This window comes from Galeopterus variegatus, unplaced genomic scaffold (assembly GCF_000696425.1).
Source record: "Galeopterus variegatus unplaced genomic scaffold, G_variegatus-3.0.2 Scaffold143, whole genome shotgun sequence".
In the NCBI taxonomy this organism is placed as follows: Eukaryota; Metazoa; Chordata; class Mammalia; order Dermoptera; family Cynocephalidae; genus Galeopterus; species Galeopterus variegatus.
The window spans coordinates 1036899-1050389 of record NW_007726254.1 but is presented as its reverse complement, the minus strand read 5'-3'; the positions used below and the strand labels follow the sequence as shown (position 1 = coordinate 1050389).

The following is a 13491-nucleotide window of genomic DNA, read 5'->3' as shown; positions in this document are numbered from 1 at the left end:
CGGCGGGAGCGCCGCTGCGCTCCCAAGCGCCACACTCTACCGAGTGCGCCACCGGGCCGGCCCCTTCTCATATTTCAATACGTTCTAGCTGCACTAGGAAAACCAATTGTCTATTCGTTCTCTGTCTACCATTAAAATGTATCTGTGAAATGGAGGTCAACTGACTTCTAAATCAAGAAGGATGGTAAAATTCCTCCCTTTTCAGAAAGCACATGGGTCCGTTTTGTAAGAATTTCATATATAATTACCAGAAATCCTACCCTGAGGCTCAAGATCCTGTTGGCAGTGAGAGAAAAAGGAAATGTGAAATGGGTAATGCAAGCAGACTTAAGCAAGAAAAGGGTAGTAACTGTCAATAACAGACTTTGGGTTGGGACAAGACCAGGTTAAGGAATTAGAGGATAACCACTATACTTCAGCAGATTTTTAATTACTTTTAAGAAACTAGACTAAGTTGTATCGAGAAGATCAAAGGCAAGCCTGTGGCTTGGTAACAATGGGTCTCAAGTTTGTTCAGACCTAGCTTGTCAGTAGAGAGCTTATTTAGATCTTTTAGTATCTCACCCAGTAGGAAATTTCTATCCCAGAGACGTAGCTTCAGAGATTATGGATAGAGTTCTACTTTCAAGATGGTAGCATGAGGAGCTCCTATTGATCCACTCCACAGCTAAACAAGTAAAGCTGGGGAAAACTATAAAAAATCAACCATTTAAAGTCTTTGGAAATTGTCTTAAGGGCATACATCAAATGAAGAGAAAATCTAAAACTCAGTAAGCAACTGCAAAGGTCTGTGGCATTTGAGCCACAACCTGCTCCCTCACTTCTCCCCTCAGCTCAGCTTGACGGAAACTTCATTCAGGGTAAGTGTTGGCCAAGCAGACAGGGCTTCTTCTCCCCTCATCTTCCAGGCAGGGTCACTGGGAGGGGCCGACTGCCAACATTTCTTACCCCCTCCAACTCCAAGTTGAGGCTAAATTTCTGGTAAGTGCAGCTGAGAATTTGAGGACTCCCTTCTTCCACCTAGCCTCAACAATAGGATGGAGGCTATTCCCCATTTGCAGCAGAATACTGGGGCCCTGACCATCCCCCCCACCCCCAGCTCACTCATAGGGCAGAGGTTTTAGCTGAGAGAGAAGCAAGCCAAGAAGACCAGAAGCTATTGTCCCACCCAGTACCCAGAGTAGTGCCTCAGAGACTTTTTTCAGGAGGAGAGGTAGTCCATAAGAAAAAAGAGCTCCAAAGTACTCCCAAAAGAACTATTTGACACAAAGTCTGGCCTAAGGACACTTTAGAAAATAGAAAATAATAACTCCTCTTAATTAAGAGCAATAAGCTAAACTGTAGGCCTGCTAGTTTATCAGAGAGAATCAGGGAAAGAGATGGCTAAAAGGAGCTCTCCTAGGGTCAGAACAAACCTCAGAGACTTGCTTCAAATACTACCCTTGCCCAAAGTAAATTGGATGAAACTGTGCCCCAGGGCATTGTCAAAAACAATAGAGCTGGCAATTAGTGGAGCCTTAGGGCTGAGGACAATCCAAATGAAGCACACAGTTTAACAGAGATCAGGGAGAGAGACAGTCAAAGAGAGCCCTGCTAAAATCTGTCATCCCAGGATGAGTGTGCACCCCTAGGGTTGTGCTGTCCAAAGAGTGACGCCACAAATGAACAAAATGAAAAACAAGGAAAAAAAAAAAAAAAAAAAGTGACACCAGTGGCTTCATACTATAGGGGAAATAGGCGTAACTAAAGTAGTCTAGCCAAGTTACAAAACAAGTAAACAAACAAGCAAAGCACAAGGAAAGCAACCTGTGGAGAGGGGAAGCATTAACCAAAGTTGCTACAATATACAATTGACCCTTGAACAACATGGATTTGAACTTCGTGAATCTACTTACATGTGGATTTTTTTCAATAAATATATTGGAGGGGCCGCCCAGTGGCGCACTCGGTAGAGTGCGGCGCTTGGGAGCGCGGTGGCGCTCCCGCCGAGGGTTCGGATACCATATAGAGACTGGTCTGCTCACTGGTTGAGCGCGGTGCGGGCGTGACACCGAGGGTTGCGATCCCATTGCCAGTCACGGTATGGGCGCGACACCGAGGGTTGCGATCCCGTTACCAGTCATGAAAAAAAGACAAAAAGAAAAAAAAATATATATATATATATTGGAAAATTTTTTGGAGATTTGCAACAATTTGAAAAAACTCACAAACAGCATAGCCTAGAAATATTGAAAAAATTAAGAAAACGTATGTCATGAATGCATAAAATATATGTGGATGCTAATCTATTTTATCATTTACTACCATAAAATATACACATCTATTATGAAAAGTTAAAATTTATCAAAATTTATGCACACAAACAGACCATACATACATGCTATTCACAGTCAAAAGAAATGTACACAAACATATTCTTTTCTCTAGCTTACTTTATTGTAAAAGTACAGTATGTAATACATATAACATACAAAATAAGTGTTAATCAATTATTTATGTTATTGGTGAGGCTCCCTTCCAGTCAACAGTAGGCTTTTAGTAGTTAAGCTTTTGGGGAGTCAAATGTTATACATAAATTTTTGACTGCACAGGGGGTTGGCGCCCCTAACCCCTGCGTTATTCAAGGGTCCCTTGTATTAGTTAAAATATCGAATATCCAAGAAAAAAATTGTGAGGTATGCAAAGAAGTAGGGGAAAAAAGCAGGCAACGGTAACTGCCAGTGAGAGTGACCAGATAGCAGATTTAACAAAGACATTGATACCCATTATAAATATGTTCAAAGAACTGAAGAAAACCATGCGTAAAGACAGTGTGTCATCAAATAGAGAGTATCAGTAAATAGATAGCAATTATAAAAAAGAACCAAATAGAAGTTCTGGAGTTGAAAAGTACAATAACTGATGTTAAAAATTCATTAAAGGGGCTCAACAGTAGATTTGAACTGGCAGAAGAAATGATCAATGAACACGAAGATTGATTGATAGAGATTATATAGTCTAAAGGACAGAGAGAAAATAAGACTAAGAAAAATGAAATGTGAGAGGCTCAGAGAAATGTGAGACACCCCTAAGCATATCAACATGCGTGTAATGAGAATATGAGGAGGAGAGTAAAAAGGAGCCGAAAAACATTTGAAGAAATAATGGATGAAAACTTTCAAATTTATTGAAAAGCATTAGTCTACCCATTCAAGAAACTCAATAAACTCCAAGTAGGATAAATCCAAAGAGATCCATACACAGAAACAAAATAAAAATGCTGAAGCCAAAGACAAGGAGAAAATTTTGAAAGCAGCAAGAGAAAAATGACTCATCACAGGTAAGGAAACCTCTATAAGATTAACAGTGGACTTCTCACAAGGGAGAAGTGAATGTGTCTCACTTCAGACACAATGGAGAACACATCACAACTGGAAGGCAGTGGGATGATATATTCAAAGTAGTGAAAGAGAAAAACTGCCAACCAAAAATCTTATATCCCGTGAAACTACCTTCCACGAATGACAAAAGCTGAGAGAAGTTACTGCTAGCAGGCAAGACCTGCATTACAATAAATACCAAAATAAGTTTTTCAGGCTAAAAGCAAATAAGCCCAGGAAATTCAAATTCATATGAAAAACAAAGAGCACTAGAAAAGGTAATTATGTAATTAGAATAGACAGTATAAATGCATATTCTTTTTCTCTCAACTGATTTTAAAACAATTCTAAAAAGTAATATGTATATAATTGTATTGTTAGGCCTGTCTATAGAAATATATTTGACCGTAATATCACAAAGGAGATGGATGGGATCTAAATTGTATGGGAATGAGGAAATGATACCAGATGGTAACTTAGGTCCACAGGCGCAAATGAGGAAAACCAGAAATAGTAAATAAGATAAACATTACAAACTATAATTATATACTTGCTCTCTTTTCTCAACTTCTTTAACAGATATAACATTATATAAAGTTATAATTTTAACAATGTGGTGTTGGATTTGTAACACTCATAGATATAATACGTATAGCAATAATAGCACAAAAGGGGAGAAGAAGAATTGCACTATATAAGAGTAAAGCTTCTGTATCTCACTGGAATTAATATAAATCCGAAGTAGATTCTGGAAAGGTACATATGTTAAGCCGTAGAGCAGCCATTAAGAAAATAACTCAACCCTTTAAATATGTACAGTTTATTGTATACTAATTATTTTTAGTAAACAAACAAAACCTCCACTGAATGGTTTTCTGATACTAAGAAAATTTTTTAAATAGTAGGAAAAAAAGAAAGTAGCTCCAAAAAAGTGTGAAAAATACCATTAAAGGAATAAAAATGTTTCACTATAGAAAATATTGACTTAATACAAAAGAAAGCAGTAAAGGAGGATTAGATGAACAAAGAAGGCATTAGACATTCAGACAACTAAAAGTAAAATGGCAGACATAAATCCAACTATATCAATAATAACATTAAATGTGAGTGGATTAAACAAAAGCAGAGATTTTTCAGACTGGACAAAAAGATAAAGATCCAACTGTGTGCTCTCTTCATGAGACAGACTTTAGAGTCAAGGGTGCAGTGAGGCTGAAAGTTAAAGGTGGAAGAGACTACAGATGGTTCCCGAGGGGTCCTTGAAATGGGACTTGTCCTATGCCTAGTTTAGTAGAGTGAATGCAGGCCACCCATCACCAGACATTCACAGAACTTGAGTCAGAGAGATTATGGATCATGACTTCTGATTATTTATGATCCCCAGATGTCAAGAGCATTTTAGTAAAGTTATCCATGGCTACAATTTTAAGGAGATCCAAGTCTGACCTAGAGACTTGGGGCCTAAAGAAAGAGTCAGAAGATCTATTCTTTCACTTAGGCAAAGCATCATGCACTCCAAAGCATATCCCAGTGACCAATGCTAGGCCCTGTACTTGTCAGAAAAGGCCCAGCCTGGCAGATGAAGAGAAGATAGGGGGAGAAGCATTGACTACATCCTTCTTCCCTCAGTTCTGATTCTGGAGTCACAGGGAGTAGAGGTGGGAGACCAATATGGCTAGTGGATTTGGGAGTATGAAAATGAGTAACTTTCATTCCCAGCTCTTTTCATTTTTATTAAAGATTTCATTCATACCTGTGAAAAGCTCTGCCATGAAGGAGACTGTGGACCATGCTCTCGCACATCAGTTATTTCCTGCAGATGCTCTTTCAGAACAAAGGTAAATCCTAAACAATGCTAGAGTTGTTGCCATCAGTGTCTTTTAAAATGGTGATTATGGGAGGGGAGGAATCAAAATAACTTAGTTTTATTCCCATCATACTATGATTGAATTCAGCCAGTATATAGTGACACCTGCTGTGGGCTAGTTGTAGGATTGAGGGGAGGCACAGATTGCGGCACTCAAGGATCAGAGGTCAGTAGTGGGGATAAGGCAAGTTTACAGATAGCTGTATCATATACAAGTGTGATAATTCTAGATGCCTGAAAAGATGAACAATAGCACTTTTGCAAGAAGTTAGCCAACTAAGAAGTTAGAGGGAACACAGTTCACAAGACCGTACTCACTTCTGACACCTACTGCAAGAGTTTAGACAGCTGCTAAATTAGAACAGTCTACATGATCACCCACTTCTGATAACCAACTGCAAGTTCAGTGGTCCCCAAGACCACCCTCAAGACTTGATAATTTGGTAGAAGGACTCACCAAACTCACTGACAGCTGTTGTACTCATGGTTACAGTTTTTTACAAGGAAAGGAAACATTAAAATCAGCCCAGAGAAGAAATATGTAGGGCAGAGTCCAAGAAAGTACCAAGTGTGGAGCTTTATTGTGTGACTGCATCAATGTGTGACAGTGTGCACAGAGTACTGCCAACTAGGGAAGCTCACCCAAGCCTGGGTGTTCAGAGTTTTTACTGGGGCTCTATCATGTAGGCATGGTTTACTGCCCATGTGACTGATCTCAGTCTCCAGTCTCTCCAAAGGTTTATTAATACTGCCAGACCCAAAGACTATCCAGTGTGGCCAGCCTGCTCTTAAAATCATATTATCAGACTACCATGACCCAAGACTCCAGGCAAACAATGACACTCCCATCAGGCATGGCATTCCACTAGGCTTAGATATTACCTCTCAGAAGTCAAATACAAAGGCCAGACTTCTCTTTGGGTAAGGTTAAATCTTTACTGTACAACTGTTTTATCAGTTTTCACTTTCTGCCCTGGGTAGTTTTGATTAGACTTTGTGTTATAAAAGAGGCATCTTACCATTTTGAAGTTATGCTGTAGTGCTCATTCTTATGTCTGTAACCTGGAGAGGCAGGAAACCTTCCTATGGAAGTCTTTGAGTGATCCAGCTTGTGGAACACCCTGTGTGTTGAACTGTCCTGCTTTTTGACCTACATCTGGTCATTTCAGTGCATATGAGCACCTGTCCCAGCAGAACACAGGGCAGGATGGAGACAGAATTCTAAATAGTTATTTTTATTTGTTAAATACAGCCCAAGGTCTGGGCAACAACTGATTTGTAAATGATTCTGAGGTTATAGTTCATAAATTGGAAGCTAGCTTAATATAGATAAGCTTCAGAGGAAAAGAAAAAAATGTAAAAGGAGCACAGTTTACATGTGGCAAAAGTTGTATAACAGGCTGTGGAGTTTTTTTCCTGAAAGAAATCGCAGTATACATTAGGTAGTGGAGGTATTTCAGATGTCTAGTACAGAACCAGTTTTTACTTCATAAATACCAGATTAAAGACTATGAGATAGTGTGATTTAGTAATCATAAGTTTAGTAATGCCTAGAACTCTCTTCATGACCAGGAATTACAGGCATGGTTGGGATGTGTAAGCTAGAAATGGCTGCTGTCACTTTGCTTTTTTCTCAGCGCAGCAATCCCCTTCTCTATCTCTTTGCTTTCTTGCTTCTCATTCACTCTTTGTCCTCACTCTCTCTAATAGTGGACCCCATGGCAGTGAGTGTATTCTTGAAAAGCTATGTGTAAACTGAAGTTTTGCAAATAAAAGTCTTTTCTATAATTGTTGGAGGAGCTCACTAACAATATGAATTCCGTTAAACCCTTTTCACAAAGTGAAAAATCTCCTCAAAAAGCTGATAATTATTACCTCATTGTTTAACTAGATTTTTCATGGATATGGATTTTTTAATGAAATGTTTTTGTAATGGAATGGGCTTTTCCACAGAAGTGTTTTTTCTAGATAAATAAAACATTTCTTAAAGCTTCAAAGGTTGCTTTCGTTTTATCACTTTGGTGGGAGTCTTTGAAAAGTGTATGCTATATCTTACTATCTCTTAGTAAAGAATGCTGTACTTAAGTTTTCATTGGTAATTCATGTGGAGGGATTAATGAGAGTTCTACCTTTTCCCACATTCATAGATACCACTCCAGCATATAAGTTTTTCTGTTCAATCCAGTGTGCTTTGATGGGAGTATTTACTCGAGGAGTTTCATGAGTCACTTTTGCTTTGTATCTATAGAGAGCATATGGGAAACTTTTTCATATCATCAATCTCAGCCGATTAATTTTATCTAAAATGTATATTTTCTAGCCAAGAACCTTCAGTTTCTTAGACATCTTCACATCTGTTGTCAACTCTAGTAGCTGCTTCCCCACCCCCCAACTCCCTGCCCATGGTCATTTTTACTAAGAAGGAATGTTTTTTTATCATTTTGCTAGCTTCTGATTATGTGGCAACCTGAAAATGACATCAAAGCCAAATTTGGATGTAGATGCTGGGCAGCCATTCGGGCTCATTCTACCCTGCATGACTGACTCGCTCCCCACACACCAGCTAAACCACACTTTATTCAGGATCATGCCTCAGCAGAATTATATGCAATAGACGTTTGGGGACATTCACACATAATTGAAACCACAGTAATGAAACTTTAAAGGCCAAAGATTGGCAGTATTCCACTTTGCTACAGTTCAGCAGTGTTGTCAGGGGTGCCCTTGAATGTATAGAGCTGTTGGCCGCTGCATTAAATGGCCTCAGATTATTACCTATTTTCAATTTTTACATCTGCTTTTTATGGCTTTTTCTGTCTGCACCCTTGTCAAGCAATTACTTCTCTTTGCTTTGCATGCCTTTAGCAGCCCCTCTTTCCATTCGGATTTTATAATTCCTAATCTGCTCTGAGTTTGGAGACCAGACCACAAAGATTGTTAGAACTGCATTTGATGAAAAGTCAGTAAGCCTGGGATCACGTTGTTGTAAGTGTGTTAATATAGGGACTGGACTAGCTCCAGACAAGTGAAGTTGGTGAATAAGTGACTGTCAGAGAAATACAGGGTATTTGGGATATACGTGTTACATTTAGCACTGTACTATAGTTGTGTTGTTTCAGTTATTCCTGAAGTTGTTACTGTTTCTTTTCCTTTTTCTGTAGGAGCTTCCTTGTACCAGTCTCAAAAGTGAAGGTATGACTGGGAAGGGTAATGAGGGAATTTTCTGAGGTGGAAGTAATGTTCTATCTCTTGATAGGGGGTTGGGCTATGTATTTGTCAGTATTCAGTGAAGGTACACTTAAGATTTGTGCATTTCGGGGCCGGCCTGTGGCTCACTCGGGAGAGTGTGGTGCTGATAACACCAAGGCCACGGGTTCGGATCCCATAGGGGGATGGCCGGTTCGCTCACTGGGTGAGCGTGGTGCTGAAAACACCAAGTCAAGGGTTAAGATCCCCTTACCGGTCATCTTTTAAAAAAAAAAAAAAAAAAAAAAAAGATTTGTGCATTTCATTGTATAAGTTTTACTTCAAAAGAAAAGAGTCATAAATTGAATTCTAATTAATAAAATACTGAAAAATTTAAGTTAAGTGTACTCATGCCTAGAGTTTGTTTTGAAATGCAATTTAAAAAAATAAATTGATGAATGGATAGAAGAATGGATAAATATGTGAAAAAAATTATGTTAATAATAGAATATAGGTAGAGTGTATATAGGTGTTCACTGTAAAATTGCTTCAACTTTTTTATATGTTTGAAATTTTCATAATAAAATGTTGGGGGAACATGGAGGGAAGGAAAATAATACCCTAAGGAAGTAAACTTTATGTACTGACTCTGATGCTTGATCCTCCTAAGGCTTGATAGGACTGCTGGATACCTAGAGCAGGGTTTCAGCTAGCAGCCTTCTTATTTGTTTCTTCCGTAGTCCTTAATCCTGATTTCATACTCTTGGTTCTGTCCCTGTTTGATAGCCGTCACATAGTCTTGCTTAAGTCACCTTAAAACATTTTTGGAAAAGTGATGGGAGATAAGTACATGCAAAATAAAAGCTCTTATTTTAGTCAAGAAGAGAGCTCAAGTACTTTGAAAACAAATCTCAAATATTACTTTACCCATTTCAGCATCTAGTCCAATTTTTCTTTAGGTAAAATCTACATAACATAGAATTAACCATTTTAAAGTATACAATTCACTGGCATTCAGTATATTCACAATGTTGTGCAACTATTACCTCTATCTAGTTCCAAAACCTTTTCCACTCCCTGAAAGGAAACCCTGTATTTTTTTTATTTTTAAAAACTGCCTTTATTACAAATTTAAAAATCTGGAGAAGCTCCTATTTCCCCGCCCAAAGAGTTCATAAACACGTACAGCAGAGCTAATTCATTTTTAAAAGACATTATTAAAAAGGCAAAAGATAGCATTCATACACATTAGTCCAACTTCTAAGAGGTAGTGCAATCCTCAGGTAGTCAGAGTACCAAGGTTATTAAGCTTACCTTAACCACCAGAGTTGATAGCTCAATTTCTTCACTGAAGACCAAGGTATAAAAATGTTATAATCCAACAGAGTTATTATAATCCAAGGGACGAACTACTCTGTTCCCAAATGACACTTCTTGATGGGGCCCCAAATTTTCCACTTGAGATGTTTAGTTTTTCTTTTCCAGTAGCCCTTGGGATGGAAATCCTGTATTTATTAAACATTCCTTCCCCGCTCAGCCATTGTCCATCAACCACTAATCTGCTTTCTGTTTTTACAGATTTACCTTTTCTGAGTATTCCATATAAGAGGAGTCATGTAATATATAACCTTTTGTGCCTGGCTTCTTTCACTTAGCATGTTTTGGAGGTTCATCATATTGTAATGCATATCAGTATTTCATTCCTTTTTATGGCTGAATAATATTCCATTTATGAGTATACCACATTTTATTTATCCATTCATCGGTTGATAAATAGTTGTGTTGTTTCCACCTTTTTGGCTGTTGTAAATAGTGCTACTATGAACATTTGTACACAAATTTTTGTTTGAATACCTGTTTTCCGTTCTTTCGGGTATATACCTAGGAGTAGAATTGCTGGATCCTATGGTAAATCTGTGTTTAATTTTTGAAGAACTACCATACTGTTTTCCACAGTGCCTGCACCATTTTACGTTTCTTTCTTTTTTTTTTTCTTTTTTGTCTTTTTTCGTGACCGGTAACGGGATCGCAACCCTCAGTGTCGCGCCCGTACCGCGACCGGCAACGGGATTGCAACCCTCGGTGTCGCGCCCGCACTGCACTCAACCAGTGAGCGGACCGGTCTCTATATGGGATCCGAACCCTCGGCAGGAGCGCTGCCACACTCCCAAGCGCCGCACTCTACTGAGTGCGCCACTGGGCCGGCCCGGCCCACCATTTTACATTTCTATTGGCAATGTATGAGGGTTCCAATTTCTCCCCATCCTTGGCAACACTTGTTATTTTGGGGTTTTTTCAAATTATAGCCATCCAAAGTACGTGAAATGATATCTTGTGGTTTGGGTTTGCATTTCTCTAATGACTGATGTTGTTGAACATTTTTTCATGTACTTTCTGACTGTTTGTATATCTTCTTTGGAAATGGGTCTCTTCAGGTCCTTTGCCTATTTTTTAATTGGATTGTTTCTTTTTGTTGTTGAGTTGAAAGAGCTCATTATATATTTTGGATCCTAGACCCGTATGAAATACATGACTTGCAAATATTTTCTCCTGTTATGTGAGTCGTCTTTTCACTTTCTTGATGGTTTCCTTTGATGTACAAAAGCTTTTGATGAAGTCCAACTTATACATTTTTTTCTTTTGTAGCTTGTGCCTTTGGTGTCCTAGCCACTTCTGAAAGTATATCTGTAGGAAGGGTTCCTTAAAATGGAATTACTACTTAAATTTTTGATACATACACATGTACTCTTAAAGTTTATATGCCCATCTCTTGGGTCCACCTTTTTCTTCACACCTTCACCCATACCATATACTTGTATTACCTGGTCTTACTGTTTTCTATTTTTTGACAATTTGACAGGAGAAAAATTATATCTTATTTTAGTATGCATTTTCACCATCACTAATTTATTTACATTAGTAATTTGTATTTCTTTAGTCGGTATTCACTCAAATATTTGTTGAATGAATGTTCATATCCTTTGCCTGTTTTTTTTTTTTTTGATTGGCCACAGCAGATGCTACATTTATTTGTGACAAGAGGTGCAACAAGAAACGATTGTGTGGACGACATAAATGTAATGAGATATGCTGTGTGGTAAGTAGACTTATCATTGGGCACAATCAGATTCCAGTCATCCAGCACCTGGGCTTCTGGAAGCCTCAGCCATCTGGAATGCAGCCTGGATTTAGAAATCATTGGGAGGGTCCCCTAAGCAGCAATCAGAGGTCTCTTATAGTCCCAGCTCCTGCTCAGCAGAGAGATGGACTGGGCATTTTTAGGCCTCAGGCCCCAGAGTCCAAAACCAATAGATGAGTACACAGTCCTTTCTCTGCAGGGGATTGTGTGTTGTTCCAACACAAACTGGCCTGGACTTAGCAACTCAGGCTTTAGGTGTCATGTATTCCTTGGATCAGATTAGTAGGCAAAATGAATATGCATTATTTATTTATTTATTTATTTTTTAAAAGATGACCAGTAAGATCCCTTTGACTTGGTGTTGTCAGCACCCCGCTCTCCCAAGTGAGCCACGGGCCGGCCCAGTATGGCATTTTTTAAAGGAGCAAGTTTCATTTATTTGAAATATTCACTTCTGTGGGACTAATTAAAGGAGGTACTACCTGGCTATTGGTACTGTGTTATCTTGTCATATATACATATGCATATATGTGTATGTACATGTATGTATATAAAATACATAATTGTTATTTAAAAGTTTATATAGTGACAAGGTGAAGAGTGATGAAATTGTGCTGTATTCCAAGACTTACAAACCAGTGTTTCAAGGCCTAAACTGTTACTCTTATTATTGAAAATTTCAAACACACACAAAAGCAGAAACTAGTATTGTGAGTCCTTTATACACAACAGCTAGCTTCAGTAGTGATCAACTCATGACTAATCTGTACTCCCCCTTCCATGGTTATTTTGAAGCTATTCCCAGGCTTCATGTTATCCGTAAATGAATCTTGTTGTTTATGGAAATCATAAAACGGAGACCATTCTGTGAACAAATATTGATCTGTCTTTCCAGGATAAGGAGCACAAGTGTCCTTTGATTTGTGGGAGGAAACTCCGTTGTGGTCTTCATAGGTGTGAAGAACCTTGTCATCGTGGGAACTGTCAGACTTGCTGGCAAGCCAGTGAGTGTCTTCACTGTATACTTTATTATAAGAGTTTTCTAGAAATTCAGGCATAATGTATTTTGAGAAATCGATTTGCTTAGATTGTTGTGGATTATTGAACTAAGGCTTAGTATTTCAGATATGTTGAGACTTTTTAAAAAATTTTATTCCTACTGTTGTATTGTAGTCCCTGAATGTTTGGAACTTGGGATGTGAGCGATGATCCTGAAATGGGGCTTGGTTCACTGATGGATTCCTCCTCTGCTGCCTGCCTCATATATTATTGACCTAGGTTCTGTTCTCAGCAATCTTCTTTCTCTGTATTATTAGCAGCAGTTTGCAAGCTTTTTGTTCTAAGGACTTATCTACATTCTTAAAAATTATTGAGGACTCCAAGGAGCTCTTTTTATGTGAATTATATCTATCTATATCTACCATATTAGAAATTCAAACTGAGAAATTTAAAAAATAATTTATTAGTTCATTTTAAGATAATAGTAATATATCCGTTTCATGTTAACATAAATAACATTTTTTTTAAAAAAAATAAAGCTAGTGGTAATGGTTATGCAACATTGTAAATGTAATTAGTATTATTGACTTGTATATTTAAAATGGCAACATGGAAAATTTTATGCTACATATGTTACCACAATAAAAAAATTTTTTTTGAAAGGTCAAAAAAAATAATAAAGCTGTATTTTCTTATAAATAGTAAGAATAATATATGCCTAGTTTTATAGAAGATAGCTGGATTCTCATGTCTGCTGCTGCATTCAATCTGTTGCCATATTATCAAGGCATATGAGAAAAATCTAGACTCATGCAGATAATGAGTTGGAAAAGGGAAAAGTGCTTTAAAACCTTTTTGAAATAATTGTAGATATTCTTCTTTAATATTACACCAAAAATCAGTCACTTCAGAAAGGAGTTGAATGTTTTTGTTCTCTGTCA

General features: G+C 38.0%; 1 protein-coding gene across 1 annotated transcript in view; it reads left to right on the top strand.

Annotated features, from left to right (window-relative positions):
* The window catches only part of NFX1 (nuclear transcription factor, X-box binding 1), an 86662-nt gene that overhangs the window by 39665 nt on the left and 33506 nt on the right, over positions 1–13491 (top strand). The window contains exons 10-13 of the mRNA XM_008590985.1: positions 5100–5197; positions 8388–8418; positions 11430–11509; positions 12447–12555. Of these exons, the coding sequence (XP_008589207.1) occupies positions 5100–5197; positions 8388–8418; positions 11430–11509; positions 12447–12555 (318 nt within the window). The remainder of the gene's footprint in view (positions 1–5099; positions 5198–8387; positions 8419–11429; positions 11510–12446; positions 12556–13491) is intronic.